This window comes from Lepeophtheirus salmonis, chromosome 3 (genome assembly GCF_016086655.4).
Source record: "Lepeophtheirus salmonis chromosome 3, UVic_Lsal_1.4, whole genome shotgun sequence".
Classification (NCBI taxonomy): domain Eukaryota; kingdom Metazoa; phylum Arthropoda; class Copepoda; order Siphonostomatoida; family Caligidae; genus Lepeophtheirus; species Lepeophtheirus salmonis.
The window spans coordinates 8,145,464-8,165,846 of NC_052133.2; the positions used below are offsets into that span (position 1 = coordinate 8,145,464).

General features: G+C 33.2%; 1 protein-coding gene across 2 annotated transcripts in view; it reads left to right on the forward strand.

The window, feature by feature from the left end:
- The first annotated feature begins 9,380 nt into the window (after positions 1 to 9,380).
- Positions 9,381 to 20,383, forward strand: part of LOC121115430 (uncharacterized) — a 33,468-nt gene continuing 22,465 nt past the window's right edge. Inside the window, exons 1-3 of one of the 2 annotated variants that reach the window (XM_040709629.1) lie at positions 9,397 to 9,566; positions 9,661 to 9,760; positions 19,087 to 19,221. In XM_040709629.1, the coding sequence (XP_040565563.1) occupies positions 9,697 to 9,760; positions 19,087 to 19,221 (199 nt within the window). In that variant the 5' untranslated portion in view covers positions 9,397 to 9,566; positions 9,661 to 9,696. Of the gene's footprint in view, positions 9,761 to 19,086; positions 19,222 to 20,383 lie in introns of both variants that reach the window. The other variant, XM_040709628.2, reaches the window with a different exon arrangement.

A 20,383-nucleotide genomic window follows, 5' to 3' on the forward strand; every position in this document is an offset into this window, starting at 1 on the left:
GTAAAAACGATTCCGCGTGACGCCATGAGGATTTTTTGTTCTTTTTTAGTTATTTCGTTGTATAATATAATAAATTGTATAACTCATTATCTTAGTACTAAGTTCGACCAGAAAATGCTTTTTTATAGCCCTATAGCATATTAAAAATAGAGAGGTACGTAGTGAACTACTAAGTCAGGGAGAAACCTTTGCGGAAAAGTTAGCAAACAAACAGTTGGACAGATTATGCCCTTGATGTTTGACATGGATTCAATGACACTTTGTAAAAAGTGTCATACTTCTTCTAAGCAAAAATTGCTCCATTATAGAATCTCTACCTCATCAATTTATTCTAATGAGTTGAATAATCAAGATGAGGGTATAAGTTGACCATTCTGTAGCAAGAAACCAGAAATGTCAGTACCGATTCTCTATAAATGGGATAAGATTTATCCATTAGTATGAATATGTGAACAAAAAAGGAAAAACACAAGTCTACAAGTAATGGCTTCAAAAATTGATTAAGTATTGGCCACAGATCCGAATCTTCTTAGGGTTCTTAATGTGGATGCCATCATCAGCAATGTCACGAGATAATTTATTAATGCAGATGCATCAGAAACCCCATTACAACAAATTGGAAATGAGTAATTGCTAAAAAACTCGACTTGTTTTGCAAATTTCTCTCGCAATAGTAATTAATTTGGACTTTTAAACATTTGAATTAGAAAAACTAACAAAGCTGTGATTTTTACAATTGTTTTGTCCTTTTTTTCCTATTAATTTTTACATATGTCAGATATGTTTAGGAATTTTATTTTATTAAGTTAAATTTTTTGCTTGTGTTATAATTAAAAATAAAGATATACCAATAATGATTTAAAAAATATTTATATATATAGAGGGTGGTCCAGATAATTTGGGGAAATCTTTAAAGGCTTGTAACAAACGAACTAGATGGCGTAGAACCATATTTTTTTTATTATTTGAAAGTTACATTAAATGTCGTTCAATTATTTATAATGAGAGCGGTCCTTGTTCATAACCTCGGCTAATATGACCGGTCCTAAGACAGGACTGGATCGAATAAATAAAAATCTAAAAACTGAAACTTTTTGGAAAAAAAATAAAATTTACAGTTGTTTAAACAAAAATTAAAATTAGGAAAAAAAATTTCATAAATTAATAGTGAAAAATTTTTGCAAAAGTAATTTGATAAACTAAATTTCTTCGAAAAAAAATTCTAAAAATATTCTTAAAATATAAATTTTCTTAGCAACAAATTTCAAAAATTTATAGTTATTTAGAAAGAAATAGATTTAAAAAAAAATATGTCATAAAATTTCAAATATTAAAATTTTTCGGTAACCAATTATTTTGTAAAACAAATTCCAGTAAGATGCAAAAAATTTCTTCTTTTTTTATTTGACAGGTGGGGGGGCTAGAACCCCTCCAGCCCACCCTCTAATATATGCGAAAAAGTATATTTCTTATAGAATTTATTCGTGCCCGGAAAACTGCCCTAGAGAAAGTAGCCCGTGGAAGATTGCCTTGGCAATTTTCCCGTTGGCAGTTTTTCTAGTACCATTTTATTAACTATCTAGAGTAGTTTGTTCTAAATAGGGGCAATCAGACAACCATAAAGATAAATAAAAAAGTTTGAACAACATATTGTACTATCTACCTACATCATAATTAATATGGATAAAAAAGTTAGATTTGAACACTTACGAAAGAAAAATAAGCATTTATGTATTTTACAACAGGCATCCCCAACTCCTTCAATCACTTTGGTAGTCTAAACTAGTTATTTTTAGGTCATAATTGTTCTGTTTTTTGGAATTTTGTTTAGAAGGAAAGGTAAACTTTTTCGCTCAATTTGAATTTGAGTATAGTTTAGAAAGTACATAAGATTAACATTCATTTGCTGGAGAAAGATATCAAAGTTCTATTTATGCTACTGAATATTACTTCTAAATTATACGCATTTCCTGTAAAATATAACTTGGAGAAACTGGAAAATTATATGTTTTTTTAAAAGTCCTTTTTTTGAAATATCTAACTAAATAAAAGTAATAAAGTACCTACATTCTTATGAAAGTTTATAATTAATTACAAAGGGGAGTGAGTACCTAGGAGATATTTGTTAAATTTAAGGCAAACTTTTTGCAGGCCTTACTTTATTATAACTATGCCCAAGTTTAAATTTAAACATTTATTTAAAATTATTGGTATTTTAGAGAAAATTTAAAAGTTGTTTTATATAATATTATTAATAACTTCAAACACAGATAGTAAAGGGTTTCTTTTGAACCAATAATTTTTGTACTTCCGTCTTGCGTAATGATATGTACAGGGTGTGCAAGCCATTTATGGTGCCACTTTGGTGGGTGTGGTGTTCTTTACTGTACTTGTCGCTAGGCCAGGGGCTACAGTTGGCTCTCATGGGCAAAAGCAGTCACTTAAGTAGCAGTTTTTTTTTGTTTTTTTTTGTGAAGTAGCTGTTGAGTTCAATTTGCGACGTTTTTAATGATAGGCAACTATTTTTGATGACTTATATTTTTAAACTATGTATTATAGTATACATTTATTCAACTTATACCTTGGTATATAGATTTTATTATTACTGATATAAATACATTCTAACATATATATCTAATATGCTTTTAATCTTTCTATACGATGACCTAACCCCCCTCCCCAAGATGACAAATATCATAATATATTAACATCATTAACAAATAATATTAATACACTTCACGAAACATTATTATACAACTCTGACAGATAATTATGTAATACTAATATTATAAAAGTCGTTTCTAAGGACGTTCTGGTAGGTACGTTTTTACGAAGTGTCTATTACGTATAATACTAAATCAACAAAGTAGGATCTTCCATCTTCCTAAGTGTTTATGACTACTCCACGTGTATCTCACATCTTTGTCTTTGTATGTTGGATCCTAACGTGATCTACAGGAATGAGAGTTTCGATTTGTAGAGGTGCGATTGTAATGTTTTTTTGGTTGAGATGTATTCTTACCTCTGTTCTTCCCCTCACCCCCTCGAAATCGAAAGGGGGCAGTGTAAACAATGGACAATGCTGGGGCCCGAGTTCTTTGTGAGTGGCCAAATACTGAGTCTGTCAGATCTGGGTGTATTTCTCCATTCGAGAAGTAATAAACGAAATGAAGGCCAGTTATTAGTTTTTTTGAGGATCATCTTCATGGATTTGACGGCAGCCTCTGCATACCTGTTGGATTAGGTGAGTATATGTTTAGTACTTAAATCTTTGCAGAAGTCCCTGAGTTCTGTCTGGAATTGTGGTCCACCGTCCGTTTGAATATGCATTGAAAACCCCCAATCTTCAAATCAGGTCAACATTTCATCAGTGATTGCCTTTAATGGAGTCTGACGTAACTAAATTATGAGGGGTCACCGTAAATAGAAGTTCACGAGGACGAGATATATATTCCCGTTGATCTCCATTCGGGCGGAAGGCACGGATTCAAAGGACCCTGATGCTGAAGATTGTTGGAGTGATTGTAGAGGTAATAAAGGGCCTAGTTTTTGGCATGGATTGCAGCTTGAAATCAAATATTTTAATTACATTTGACATTCAAGGCAAAAAAGATATAGTGTTAGCTCTTTCAAGAGCTCTTGAAATGCCTTGGTGTGTTATATGAAGCGCTTTGAGGATGTCTTGACGGATTGAAGAGGGAACCACAATACGAGGACGGTTATAAACTAATAAGTTAGTACTCTCATCAATGTTGAGAAAACCTCACTGTTTGGAGAATAATCTTGCTGGATGGAAATTAGGGAGTTGTATAGGATTCATATTTTTCATAAGAGCTGATTTCATTGCTTGATATGATGTACCACCTTTGTAGCACAAATTAAACTCCTGGTAGTGAAGCAAATAATGCACGAAACAAAAGGCATTCATCATTTTCCGGATTAAATATTGGAGAACGTGATAAGGAATCATCTTTTTGGTGGTGTTTCCTTAGGACCCATCAAAACAGTATCTTGCCAGTTTTTATAAAATACACTGGATCCTTGAATTTTCTATTAAGCCAATATTAGAGCCCTGAAACATTTTTATGGTAGGTTTTTGGTCTGTAATTATTTTAAACTGATTTCCCATTAAGTAAGTTTTACATTTGAAGAATATCCCATTCGCAAACTGCATATTTCGTTTCAGAATCATTCAAAAATCGTGAGCCAAACTAGATTAATTTATTGGAGCCATCACTGTGGGTTTGGAGAAGAGCAAAAAGTATTCCCCAAAATGTGAAGCACGCATCATAGGTGTAATGGGATGGTTTGGATCAAAAGAAGTGAGTCTGGAGACTTATGGATTGTTGAGAATTCGTTCTATTTTCTCAAATGCATTTACGTGTTCATGTAGCCACTGAAAATTAATATTTTTTATTATTATTTTAAATTGCTTGGTGAAGGAAATTAGGCAATGGCTGCGACTCTTTCTGGATCAGGTGATATGTCGTTGAATGAAACAATATATATCACATACTTGATAGATTCACCTATTTGAATTTTTGGTTTGGATTTGTGATATTATTTTCCTTACATCACAGAATGACTAATTTGACTTGATTTAAAAGTTCTTCAGGGTTTGAAGCAAATATGAGGTTGTAATCAACGATTTACTTTACTCCTTTCAAACTTTCTAATTCTCTATTGCTTCTCAAACAAAATTCATCTCGGAAGCGATCAGTCGCACTGGAGCTCTACAATATCGAAAACGTAGGATGGGTGTAAGAAATGTGGTCAGGTTGCGATACTTTTCCTCTAGTTGAACCTGCCAATATAACTTAGTGGCATCTAATACATAAAAGTATTTGATGATTGTATTTGAAAAAAAATGAAAATCTTTTTCTCGGCACCTATAACTTTGCCAACCTGTTCATAAGGGCTTGTCATAGATTGGCAATTACTATTTAATGATTTGATCATCGGAACATTGGAAAAATTATTGTCTATAAATTCACAATAAATTGCATCATAAAAACATAGAAAAATAAACAAATAAACCTTGTGCATCTTATAGTCGGAAACACTGGAAGGATTCTTCAACTCCAAATGCAGGTCGAAATCTATCCATCGAGACATTGTCATTTCTTGCTCCAATGTCCAATTTATAGTAACGATTGTGCCTCTCAATCACATTAAAAGGGACAAAGAATGTTGGAGAAAAATACCCTTTAATGGGTTTATTTTTAACAAAAACGAGTTTATTTTGTTTAATTGTTTGTTAATGGCTTCTTTATTAAAGTGTCTCGGAGGAACATGTGTTATTTTTTCGATTGTTTTATAGAAACTTTCGACGTTGAGGTTGCCAGAAGTAAAGTTGGACGTATTAAAGTAATTAAAGGCCATAGATCCCGAGCGACCTGTGAGTAATTGAAAGAGTGAATATTTAGAACCTGGGTCTACCGGTATTGAGTTCCTCAACCCCCATAACACTACAGGTAGTGCTTTGATCTAGTATTCTTTTTCTTCCAGCATTCGTGCTGCTAGGCCGATCTTATATGATCTGTGGAAACATTCTATGAGTCTGTTAGACTCTGGATGATACAAGGTTGTGTTCTTGCTTGCGATCCCAAGTGTCCTGCAAACTTTCTTCCATAATGAACTTGTTAACTGCGTTCCTCGGTCAGACACAATGGTTTCTGAAACTCGAAACCTCGAAATCCAACCGCTCAATTTTTTTACTTTTGTCTTGCAGGTAATATCTGGAATAGGTATCCCTTCTGGCCACCTTGAATTAGTGGGAATTGACGGATTATGTCTACGTGAATTAAGGAAAGTCTTTCGGATGGATGATCGAAAGACGAAATTGGTTTTGATGTCCTGAAAGTTTTGGCTTTCTGACACGCTAAACACTCTCCAGTGAAGTTTCTGACGTCTTCTCCAAAATTGGGCCTAGCATGAAAAAGTCAAACCTTCCTTAACATTTCTTTGAATCCCGCATGGTTGTCCTTGTGTACAGAATGCCCGATTCTTAGACGAAATTCTAGAGATGACATAGCCACACAGAATGTGTCAACATTGCCAAAACCAGCAAGTAGGGTTCCTGCAATGTATTGAAAAGAAGGTTTAATTTTAAACTTAAGTAATTAGGTTCCTTTTTCTTTTGATGCTCAATTATATCTTCAATGAAGGTTGGACCCATTGTGATGTTATTTATACTTCTAGAAATAATGATTGCAGTATGATTTAATTTTCCAGAAACGTGTTCGATATCACAGTTAAATTCTGCGATGAATGCAAAAGTACATAACTGTCTTGGTGTCTAAGAGGGATTTCAAATGTCTATCCCAGCAACTAAAGGTTTTTAGTCCGTGAAAACTATGAAAGCATGTCCATCCAAAATTCCATCATATAAACCAAATGGCTTAATGATTGCAGCTTTATTTTTAGAAGTGCTATTCATAGATATTTGGTTATACGCTCTGTGTAAATCCATTTTACTTAAAACATTCATACATTTTAGATTCACCAATGAATCTCTTAGATTTGGGAGGGGATACCGATCAAGGTCCGTCCTCCTATTTAATTGACGATAGTTGCCGCACATTCGACTGCTTCCTTTGGGGTTTGGAACGACGTGAATAGCAGAAGAAAAATTAGAAGAAGATGATCGTAGGATTCCTTTCTTCAACAATTCGTTGATTTCGTCTCGTACAAAATTTCACTTTTCTCCATCTAACTTGCGTAATTTTGCAAATCGAGGAGGACTTTTCGTCTCGATATGGTGGTCAACTCCTTGAGCTGGATAAGTTTCAATGAAACTTTTTTTTTCAAAGACATCATTATATTTCAATTTGATTTCTTGAGTTTTTGATAGTTCTGTAATGAAACAAGGTTCATCTCGGAATAACTTTTTATTGAAAATATCCATTCTAAATCTGAAATATTACAAAAAAAATTTGCACCCGAAATTGGACGACCACTTTGTACTACAATAAATTTCCATTGGAAATCTCCTAGAATTTCTAAATTGAGAGTTAAAGCTGTTGTACCAATAACATCAACGAGGGCTCCTCCATATTCAATAATAGGTGAGAGTGTTTCTTGACCAAGACTTTTACATTTTTTAAATGGAATAACTGACACTTGTGCACCTGTATCTAATAGAAAGTTAATCAAATTTGAATTGTCTTTAAATTGTTCTATACCTGAGATGTTAAAAGGCCATTGAAGTACTTGAATGGCTCTATACAAGAAACCCTCTAACAGCATAATTTATTATTTTGAAAGTATGAGGAGCTTCATCCAATTCACGGTTCGAATATCTAAGATTTTGCTAACTATCAAGTTTTCTTTCCTCCTCATCTTTACTGCAAAGCATTGTCTGTAGAAAAACCTCTGTATGCTCATACCAGGATAATCTTTGCACAAAGTTCTTCACTATGTCCAATAACTTTCTTCAGCTGACTACATAAAAGTTCGAATTGATAAATAGTATGTTAAGGACCTTCTATAAAAAAGAAGTTTACTTTAATATTAAAACAGTTTGGTAAAGAAACTCGAATAATAAATCGAAAAATATGTTTGAAATTTGGAAGATGCTTCCCTTTTATGTTGTGATGACTAACCCAGATCCTACAGAATCTCAGGGTTGCTTTGAGTCATCTGGAATGATAAACTTAACATATTTGAAGGTATGCAAGTCTATTTGGTAAAAACACAGTCATAATTTATTTACAAATCAGTTATCCATAATATTGATCAGTGCTTAACTCATTCACTTTTTCTTGAGAACCAATAGTATTTTTTTGAAAATTTGTGTATACTTCTATTTCTCCTGCAGAATCTAGCAACTTTCCAAGATAGCCAGAACAATTTTCAATTGAAAGCGTTTCCCGTTTCGTTCTTAAATAATATCCCTCAACAGAATTCAAGTTTTCTTCCAATCTTTCTCTCTATCCATTGCATAACACATCCTTGCCATACTGTGTCCTATAATTTTTGATCTCTTTGCTCTGATTACCAATTAAATAACACATCAACAATTTTGACTTTAAGTATTAACCCCGAATGTTTGTTAAAAATCATAGTAATTTCAAGACCAAATACTTTTACTAAATGTATCTATATAAGGGTATCTTCTGTATAATGATGTTCAAAAAATAATCAAAAAATTATTGAGGTAAATATATAGATAGGTTAATATGTTATGTTCCTATATAGATCAAATAAAAGAATAAGACTCACATTAAATTTATGTTTTAGGCATTCTTTTTTTAGTTATCCTATGCTAAGGTCTGGATAAACCTGTTAAAAAAATGAAAGGGCGAATTCGAAATAAACTAAAGTCATTCCTTGGAATCGCTTCAAAATTGCGTTTGAAAATAAATAAAAAAGATAATAATGAAGATTATACAGCATTTGTTTAGGGGTATCCGCCGAAGGGTGGGCTGAGGGGCTTTAGCTCCCGCCTCAAATTAAGGAATTTTTGCTTGTTACTAAAAGTTGTACAGGATGAATTAATTTTATACAAAAATTATGCAACAGAGAAACAACTTAATATTTGAATTTTCTTTCCAAATGAATATTAATATTTGAATATAATATTTTTTTTAGATTAATGTCTATGAATAGCTAATCATAATTAAAAAAATTGCAAAATAAATTAATTATTTATGAGTACCTCTGGATTTTTGAACTTTTTTGCAAAAAAATTTTATAATTAAAATTACAATTTACATTTTATTTTTTTCAAAGAAAATTTATTTTTTGAATTTTTTACCAAAAATTTAGTTTTTGGTTAATTACCACAAATTTTTGAATTACATTTTCTAAAACTTTAATATTTGAAATTTAATTTTGAAATTTTTTCTTACAAAAAGTTTAATTTTTTGTGAAAAGCTACGAAATTTTGATTTTTTTTTAAATCCAAAAACTAACCACCCCTACCCATATTTACAAAAAATATATTTATAGATAATCTTGTGGTTGTACATCAGAGTATTGCAAACCTATATGGCCTTGCTATATAAGGAATGGGATTTGTGATTTTTTGCTTCCTCTCAAGGCTGATTGCAGCTGCTCTATTAAATCCGTTATGAAATCTAAGTGGCTTTCCTCCCAAACATTTTTATAGTTGTCAGGATTACCATATTCATTTTTGGTTTATTTTATTTTTACATACCCTTAGGTATTTACTTAACCCCTGCAAATAGGGGGACTTAATAATTAATTTTGAGTTAACTAAGGTACATGGGAGAAAGAAAGAAATATAATAAGCCTTTATCCAGGTACACTTTAAGTAACTGAGAGAAGAGAAGGGGAAAGGCATTGTATGGAAACTGCATAAGCCTTTCAAAGGAGAGGAAAAACACAATATAAATGTAACATAATGACGGGCCATTAGGTGTGTAACTCATTTCCAACAACGTCAGTATATCCTACGAAACATACATATTCTATGAAGAAAATAATAAAACATAAACCTCTTAGTAAAAAAAAAGTTATAGAAAACTTTATTTGAAGTGATAAGAACTCTGAGTGCGAGTGTATGTTAATAATATTACTTAGCAATCATTTGAACAAATAAAGTAAATAAACTTTCGATACTTACTAAACACTAACAAAACAAATATAAAAACAAACTTAGAATCACTTTTAGAGAGCTAATACATATACTCGCAGGTGTATGAGTAAGCTGAAAAATAAAGAAACGTCAATATGAATTCCAACAGCCTTCTTTTCCTCATTGTTTCTGTACTTCTTGCTCTCTTCGGAGTTAAAGGTATGATGCTTATAATATTTGATGAAATAATTTATAAAATAATGTAGATCGGAACTTGGATTTGAGACTTCCGACCCGACCATATTTTGAAAAATTCGACTCAACTCCTTCTCACAATCAAATACTCAAGACTTGACTTGGAATCATTAGCTGTGACTCGCAATTCTACTTGGACTCAAAATTAGTGTATCTTAAACTCAAGCCTTAAGGGGATCCTATTTTAAAGTGTGCATGGGCAAAACGAAGCGTTTTTGAGAGTGATATTTGTATCAATTTCATCAAAAACAACATGTATATTGTCCAAAGCATCAGGGGTAGTGTTGTGTCAGTCCATATTTATTTGGTGCAGTTTAGTCTTAAGAGCGATCCTATCCGTCCTTGGGACCCGTTATATGAAATATGTCTTAAGATTATTGAAAATATTTTGCAAGAAATATTATATTTTACATTATAATATAAATAATATTAACATATTGTATTTTTACTTAGTTATACAATTCATTATATTATATAATGGAATAATTAAAAAGAGGAAAAACAGCCTCATTGACGTCACGTTCTTTAAGTACCGAAAAGTGGGACTATACTGGACTAAGTGGCACCGGACCTCGGAACAAAACACTAAATACTAAGGACTGACACAACACTAATCAAAAGCATTTTTTATTATAATGATACCATGTAATATCAACGATTTTTGCTCAAATGTCCACCGTCTGCAGCAAAAATATTACAAATTGCTAGAATTGAGGAGGGACATCGTTGTAATTCCTGACTATATGCCCTTACTATGTTATACCAAGGCAAAGTTTTATGTCTAGGTTCTTCCTCTCTTAAAAAAAAGCCTCAATCTACTTCTTAGTTAACATATTCTACAACGGAAAAGTTCATCCTCAGACAAAGTTTTTGTCAATTTTAGTTAAAAAATAGAATAGTTATAGTAACAAGAAATTCATTCTTGTTCCAATAGATGGCTTTAGTAATGTGTAATAGTGGGATCGGTTTACGCAAAAACGGTGTTAGAAAGATCAAATTTCGACCCTAAAAGTAAATTCTTAGACAGTTTTTCGATTGTTGGACTCCGGTTTGTTTGAGTGCGCGTATAAGATGGACACGAGCAAGGAGAAAATAAGCCATATTTTATAGTTTTCTATAATAAAGGAGTAAACAAAAGCTAGGCGCTTAAAAATTTGAATAGTGGGTTTATGGGCCTGATACTGTAACAGCCAATCATGCGGTAAGGCCATTTGTCGAAAATTTGGATAAAATAATAGAAATAGTATAATGTAACCGTCATGAAAGTACTGTTGGATTGCCAAGAAGATAAAGGTTAATGAAAAAAACTGAACAATAACAAACCAAGGTTTATTTTTTATTGTTTCTTTAATTAGCGAAATGGATTTGCAGTAATTAAATATATATAAGCATTGTAGTAATACTATAGACGTGATTTGTGTAAGGAGGCAAGGAGAAGACACATATAATATTACTGAATGAGTACCTTTGTTAATATCAACTGTATGTTATATGATTTGGGGGAGGGAGGAAATGTATAATTTCTATTCTATAAAGAGGAGTGCCTTTTACATATAAAATAGCATTATTGGTAGTAGGAAAATATCATATTTATATTTAAATTCATATAAAGTAAATTCATTATACATTTTTAAATCAATTTACAAAAAGAAAGAGCACAATCATAAACCGTTTTTTCTTTTTTAATCACTATGCAAGGCTTTTTCTTTACACAGATCCCTTCTTTAAGTATAGCATTTACTCCAATATATCTAAGAATTGTCTTTTGAAGTCTATAAATACATAAAGGATATGCGAACCTACGCTCATTGAGTTCAAGAGAATGATTTCTCCCGAGCGAGTTGTCCATAGAACTACGTCCTTCTGGATAAATTTTATTATTCCATATATATATCCAAACAGGCATAAAGAATAAATCGATCAGCCACATTTAATTTAACATCAAGATTGATTTCCTTTCATTTTACTATGAGTTAAAAATAACTGATATAGTACAATACCGTGTGGTCCATTAAAATCCAAACACTTATTAATTCAATAATAAATGACGGTTGAGTAATTGAAATTTATTCATATTTTAATCTACTAAAGCATAAACAATCAGTTACAGAACATAACAAATCTGAGCTCTCTAGCTTACGTAAATCGAGAAAATGACTCTTGAATGTCATCGACGAATTTCTATATGTGCACTCCAAGTAGTTGGGCGTTTCCAGGACAACCTGATAAACTGTATGAGTTAAAAGAAACGGCCTAGGCTAATTCTCTCAAGTCCATGAGGATCTATGCAAGAGATCTCTGGGTTTCACAGCACACTTTCCAGAGAGCTATTAAAAAAGTGGGTATAAAGTGCCTTGTGAGTGTGGACAGGGCATTGTTGATACCAGCAATGAATGAAACCCGTCTCCTCCGTTGCAAAACTCTTTTGAATGATTAGTTTAAGTTCTTTTGAACTCTTTTTGACACTTTTGCCCCCCCCCCTTATAGCCACTCAACATGCACCCAAAATGACCTGCAGTGTCCATCATCCAAACACATAGGCCATCAACCCTACGGTCAGCCGGCACTGGGACGTCATGACCAGGCCTGCCGCCGCAAGCTGTAATCACTTTTGCAAGTTTTTTTCAGAAAACTCACTTTCCTTTCTCGCCAACACCTTGACGTGTACCCAGTGCTTTAAATAAGTTTTAAAGTTTTGAAATATATAGGATTATATTATCCCCAAGTTGCTGTAGAACAGCTGGTTTAAATACATCTGGTCTTGAACTTTTAAGTGGTCCAAAAGATTTGAAAGATGTCCTAACCTTGCTACGGTCCACAACGTCTATGTCGAAATTGGTGGATTGCCGGCGTAACACATCTGCCACATCTACAGTCTGGGAAGTGAGTTTGCTTGCGGATTTGTAAGAATGCAACAGGTGATTGTGCGTAGCCATTGTATGTTTTTAGTAGAACAATTGAGTAAGCCATTGGAATCCGTTTTTGTGTGAAAATTGCTCATTTTCTAAAATGGTATGAAATAAATGGAGCAAATTTAGATTCTAGTTAGATTACACAACAGCTTTTGATGATTCTTTGATCCACTTGTAAATCTATATATAACATATATTCAGGGTTATGATTACATGGTCGAATATGTGAGGGATCTAGATTCCGACAACAGGCAATTAGAGGAAGATAAATTTTAGGCAAAATGAGCTTTTGAATAATCTCCCTTGAATCTTGCAATAAAGAAAAAATATCTAGCGCCAAATTGCCCAACCCTGATCTTCCATTTAGCAAATGGTTGGACGTTTAATCAATGGTGGCGATGATAAGATACCTCCATCTAACAAAACTCCTGAAGATCTCGCCAGTTTCAAATTTGTTGTAGCTACTAATGTGGACGTTGAACGGTCTTTCGGTATGTTTCAAACCACCAATACTGATCGAAGCCAAAAAATTGTTTGCATTAATTTTATTCTTAATGAATTGTATTTTTCTTTAAATACATATTGATTTTTTTTAAATTTACTTGCTCTTTTATTGCACATTTTGGGCCGAAAAAGTCACTGAGTCTAGTGATTAAGAATACAATCCTAGGGCCAATCCAACATTGTCGCTCATAAGTAGGAGTTTAGTTACGTATTTAAAAAAACAAAAAAAAAAACAGATGTAAATTTCTTTTCAATTAGGTTGATGGGTGTTAAAATGAAATTCATAGCTCATTTTTTCGGATGGAAGATCATCTTTTAAGCCCTCCAGAGAAAATAAATTTCAATTTTTGCCCATGAATGTATGTTTTTGAATCTATTTTCAAAGAAATAAGACGAAAATTTCTAATTTTGTGACCATTAAAAACTTTTTAGGCTTAGAGTAAAAGTAATATAACTTTTTAGTTATATTAAGTAAAGTTTTAAGAGCATATAAAAGGTCAAAAGTCACAAAAAATTCGACTTCCTATAAACTTTTATTTTTGCGCTTGTACTAAGGTGACCTGTTAATTGAATCTTTTGTTTTATTTTAATAATAAAGTTATGTTTGTAAAGTTTCAGTCGTCAAGGTTTTTTTTAAAACTCTACAGCCATTAAATAATGACTTTTTTAATAGTATTTGAAAAGGAATCTAGAAGTTTCTATATAAAAACTATGTTGTTGAATTTCAGAAGTTTGAAATTTAATGTTATGTTGTTGAATTTCAAAAGTTTCGTTCAGTTAATTTTCTCAAGTGATAAAATATTTTAATAAGAATATAATCCTTATTTGTCGTTTTGAAGAACAACAAATTGTATCCCTAGGTTTTGTCGGAACTTTTTTTTTCTAGAGTGATTGAAGGATGCTCGTCCACCAAAAAAGTTGTTTCAATATTTCATTTGCTCATTTTCATGAATTAACAACTCCCCTCACCCGTATTTTAATAATAATTTAGATTATTTGGTGTCTATACTCTTTTAAAGTTGCTATTGTGTAATAGCAACAATTTTCCAAATTAACAAAGAGTTGAGGTAAGAAATAGGTATAATACGTGATATATTTGATGTTTTTTTTAATATTGTTTAAATAAATATTCTAATTAGTATTGTTATGGAAGTGTGTAGGACATAAGCAGAGTACAAATGTATACTGAACTTAAGTCCCAAGTTTAATAAAGAACACAATTTTTTGATTTCAATTTTCTTTTTTAAAGTTGTTTTTTTTGTCCCAATAACACTTTTCAAGCCATTGCTTAGCTTAAACGTACTCTTCTTTCACACAATAAGGAAGTAGTTGCTTTATTCTGGGGCAAACATCGATCTCGTAGTCTCGCAGCCACTTCCCTGAGTATCAAAGAAACCTCATAATATCCCAAAATACATCCCTACACTCAGATTGTACAGTTGAAGTACTGGCCCAAAATACAGTTCAAACTTACTGCCGCCGCATTTGTAGGCCCTTCAATTATATTACGATACAGCCCACGTGTTTTATAGATGAACTACTGGAACCTATGAAAGTTATATGTCTCCGTCATCCCTTCATCTAAAATCCCAAAATATACCCGGCTCCCAGTTTATACAGGGGAAGTATTGCGCCTGAAAGCCGTTTAAACTGCACCGCCGTCGTGATGCTAGGTACCAAGGAACCCTTCTAATATTCTATTGTACACCCTAGCCCATGGGTTGTGCATGTGAACCTCTAGACCCGAGGCAAGCTAAATTTATTGACCGCCCCTTCCATGAACATTGATGAACCTTCCTTATATCCTCAAATACACTCCAGTTCTCAGGTAGTATAGGTGAAGTATTGGGCCTAATGGCAGTTTCAACTGTACATCTGCTGTATTTCTAAACACCAAGAGCCCAATATGCTATAATATACCCTCATCCAGGGGCTATGGTCTTCTGGTCCAGTTTAAATTCTTCTACCGCCGATTCCTTGAGCATCAAGAACCCTTATAATCTCCAAAATACACCCCGGTCTTCCGGTTAAAATGCTATTTTAAGGTAGCCATGGCCCAGAATATAAAAAAACGTTCCCAAAACCGTTTCTGGAGCCATAAAAACCTAAATAAAAAATTTCAGTTCGTTTTGCATTTTCTGCATATATTAAGGTTATAAAATATAAACGCTGTTATGTTGAAATGAATTTTGTTTGTTTTGTTAGGGGGCACTCAAATCATTACAGTACTCATTAGTCATCCCAACATAATTTTCTAATTGTTTTTAGTTTAGGCAATGGTTTTATTTATTTGGTAATTAAATACAGGGAGCGGGGATCAAATTGTCGCCAAAATATTTTTCAACAAAAAACAACACAAAATATACATTTTTTAACTTTTTTATTGAAAATCAAAACATGACAAGAATATAGGTATACAGTAGCCATTCATTCGATATAATCACCGTTGGCATCAATAACGTCCTCAATACGACCTAAGAACCGGCAGCAGGCTCTTCTGACCATCTCATTGTCCATGTTGCCGAATACCTCCTTGATGGAGTCCTTCAGGCTGGCCTTGGTGCTATGGGATGTCTGTTCGTATGTCTCTCGACATAGCCCCAGACAAAATAGTCCAAAGGATTAAGGTCGGGAGAGTTATGAAGCCACAAATCCTTGGTTACGACGTCATAACAGTTCTCGGTTAACCACTGCATGGAGATTTTGGACAAATGCCAGGGTGCTGAGTCCTGTTGCCACACCCAGGGCCTGTCTCCGGCCACCCCTTGGATCCAGGTCAGAACCACCTTCTCCATAACATCCCGGTAGACCTCTGTATTGACCTTTAGACCCGTTTCAAACATGTGGGGAGGCATACCATGATCTTTACTGCTGACCACCCCGAACACCATGCCCATTCCAGGGAACTTGGTCTTAACTACCTTCCTCACATGGCTGGTGCAGGTGGCTAACCACCTGTTGTTCTGCTTGTTGACCTTCTGATCTTGACAAAATTCTTTTCATCAGAGAAAAACCACGGCATCCCGGGCTACTTTGGGTGCTTTAGCTTGTTGAGCAATTTTGTTGACTTCATCAGCCTGTTCTCCTTTGCCTTCTGGGCCAAGATCTGGCCCACCTGCATCTTGTAGCTCCTGCACCTTCAATCCTCAGATACACAGTCCCTTATTGTTTTCTCATGGCAGCCCAGATCCCTCGCCATGGCCTTCATGGACCTGGTAGGGTCATCCTCAACCATCTTCTTCACCTTGACGACAAAGTCGGTGTCCCTGACCTTCCTGTCGGCACCCTCCTCCTTGGGTGCCCTCTTTATGGTGGCATCAACATACCAGGTGTCCTCTAGCTTCTTACGGATACGCTGAACAGTCCGTAAATTCACTCGTAAGGTTGAAGCAATCGTTGAATTGGAGATTTCACCTCCATTATTAACCAATGCCATGACTACGGCGGACCTCGAAAGCTCCTCGTTCCATTTATAGCTCTTTATCTCCTCATATGATGACAGCATGATGCTAACTGAACTTTTTATCGTCAGCTGACGAGAATAGCTTTCCTATTTGGTAACTGGTTTTTTATTTGATAATGTAGTCTTCAAGTTATCAAGGTTTAAATTAGGCGATAATTTGATCCCCGCTCCCCGTATGTCCCTAAGGGGGATGGGCCAAACACATTTATTCCATTCTTTATATATAAGGTATTATATGGGAATGTTCACGTCTTTTAACATATTGTAATGACATTTAAAGAGAATAATTATCATTCATTATTTTCTTTAGACACTGGAGTATAAATAACTATATTTGCTGTCGTTTATGTTCAACCAACTTTCAGATCCAAAATTTGCCCTTTCTTTTAGTTAAGTATAAGCACTCTTCCCATTTTATTTCTACGATTGCAAATCACTATAAATGAAAAAAAAGTTTAGAAAGATAAGTTCAAATCTAGATCTCTACACTTCTCCAGGCGGCAATAACTCCCACAGATATTTCTGCATAGCTCAAAGTGTCCAAGAACATAGTCTAGCTTGTCAAGGAGTGCCTTGATGGAATTGAGAATGAGAGGAAGCTCTCAGACGTACCCGAAGTGTGTGTTCAGGAAAAGGATTAGGATTTACGTGAGAGCCATGAAGGAAACTTTTAAAGCCAATTTACTTGAGTCAACAACAGTGCATGAAAGATTTATGGTTAATGATGAAAATCGTCTGTATTTTGGGCATGTCAAAGAAACAAAACGAAAATCAACAAAATAACTCTAACAATTTGAACAATGTTTTGGATGAGAGAAGTGGAGTTGTTATGACATTCATTTGATCAGCTATGATAAAGGAGGAGGGGGAAAATGAAATAAAAAAGGATTTGGTTCCGATTACCAATTCCAATAAAATGGCCCTCTAAAATTGCACACAATTTACACAGCTCGAAATCTACGTAGTCAAGGATCGTCAAGTTGGAGGAGGGCAATTCATTGGTGTTAAAGAAGATGATTATGTACAGTGCTCATACCTCGTATGAAAATGAATCATCTCCATGTGCAAAGTCCCCCCTATATCCCTGATTGAAACCCGCTGGACTTTACAATCTGATCGAGTCAAGAGAATGTACAATCTGCCAACCGAACACTGCCGTCCTGAAGACATCCACCAATGAGAACTGGGATAGCATGACTGAAGAGACTAACAGGATTGAAGCTTTTAGATGCAGTTTAAAGGCATCTACACCGAAATGTGCAACCACATTGAGAACTATTTCTTCTCAACCTCGCATAATTTGAAAGAAACATAATGGCAATTCATTAATTGACTTTAATGAAAACATCCTCATTTAGTGTTATAGAATGTATTCCATGACTACTAACATTGTAATATAATCTGTGTAATATGCTCTCTTTCCCCCCTTAAGCCTGAAATTTTGAAGAATGTTTGGAGGAGAGCAGCGTAGCTGTCTTAAAACTTACAAACAGGTGTTAAACGAATGAAATCAACAAAGACATAAATATAATTCCTTCGATGTCGACCCTTAAATCTATTCGGAATCCAACAAGGAATCCCAATTATAACTCCACAACAAATCCTCAAGGTTACTCTCTGTCTTTTGTGAATATATTATTGAATGTAGTAGGAAGGAAAGTTCACTACTCAGGTGTTAAATAATACTGACAACATCTAAGGATAAGAAAATTCATTCTGCAGATTATCAACTAATAACGAATTACAAACAAATAACATTTTTAAATTGATTAAACCTTGACTCCACATTGCACAATATACGAATAATTTCTAGAATCGACATTATTACTACAACAACAAAAAAGATGCGTTTCAAGATAATCTGAAAAAGTTCGGGGGAGAAAATGTTATTAAATAAATCGAAATTGAAAGTATCATAAATAATTTGGGGTACACCCAATCCCGGTTCACTAACGAAGGGTTAGGACTTCTTCATTTATTCAGAAATTTTTAATGTAGGTTTACGAAGTCAGAAAAAAGTTAACGTAAATCAACGATATACTTATATCCAAGATTAGTTTGTATTTTAATTGTATTCAAACATTAAATGTTACTTAGAGTGTAATAAATATGTATAAATAGATGGAAAGAGTCCCCATAACACTTTTCTCCCAATAAAGAGGCAGTATAAAATAGAGAATGATTTTTTTTTTTAATCCACTGTTTTGGAAATAACACATACAAAAGGACGGAATTTCATGAAAATTTGACAACCGTCTTTTGAAGGTTGGTACACGATGAAAATGAGTTGAATAAATAAAAGAGCTCCATATATGGTTGGAGTCAGGGACTTCTCATCCCATGTGTTATAATTTAAACTATAAAAATATATAAGATGATAATTGAATAACCAAATGTGCGTCATTTTATAGGTGCAAATGGAATCCAATGTTACGAATGTAGTGGAACTTACGGAAATACAATAATGAACGTGTGCAGGGCAGGTCATATTGGAGAGCGAAAGAACTGTTCATCAGAAGTGAAGAACTGCTACAAAAGTCGTACAAGTAAGCAATTATTTTTACATACAGGGTCTATTGGATCATAGTGTACTATTTAATAATAGTTTATTAACATAACTATTTGAATTTAGTGGTGTCAGTAGATTAATATATTTTGTTTAATATTGAAGTACTATCATATTTTATTTAAATATAATTTTATTTTGTCTTCCAAAATATTAATGATGGATTTGGGAGATTATTCGGATTATATTTTAATTTAATAATCAAGAATGATTCATTCTTAAATTGAATAAAATTTATGAGGATGCTCCAAACTTAGGGTTTTTGAATTCTCTCACTTTCACATTTCCTAAATGATTTAATTTTATACCTGCATAACATTTTAAAATTGATTTTTTTCATTTGAATACATGGTTTGATTCAGGAGATGAATAAAAGGCATGATCATTAATAGATTGAAAGGCCTAATTATTTTTCTAGAGGTGTTTTTAGCTCCTACCCCCAAAAAAAAAAAAGATTTTTGTCGTTATTACACAAAAATTCTTGTTTTGCACTCGGGCTACTTTTTAAATTATAAACAAAAAAGACAAATGTCAGCCGTTTTCTTTTTCGAATAACTATACTTTGTGTTTTCTTTACACATTAATTTTACTGATTCATTGTATATTATTTATTTTACACACATGCACTTGCATTGTTGAATCAATGTTCTACCCCTTGTTTTTTTTCTAATTTATTTTTTTAATAATTTACTTAAGAATCTTTCAAGTTTGAAGATTTTTTTGAAGTAAATTTAAAACATTGTCGTGTTGTAATAAATTGTTATTACTTGTTTAAAAAAACAACAACTTTAAAATGAAATAAAAATTCGATATTAAAAATTTTACAAGCAAATGCAAGAGATTACATTTTACAAAAACAATGAGTTGCATTTATTCTGAAGGATGTTTTATGAGCATACTAAAATTTTCGAAAATGAAATCTTTTTTTTCTTCTTTTTTTTACAGAAATAAAGCAATTTTATAAAATTTTGAGTAAAAAAAATCCCACTTCCCTCACAAAGGGCTCAACAATTATCCTTTATTTCATTAGCAGGAGATTTTCAAATTCAGAAAAAATTTAAAGCTTTCAGTCTCAATAGGTTAATGATCAAAATATTAAAAAATTTCGAGTAATACTCCATTTTTTTTCGAATAAGGTACTC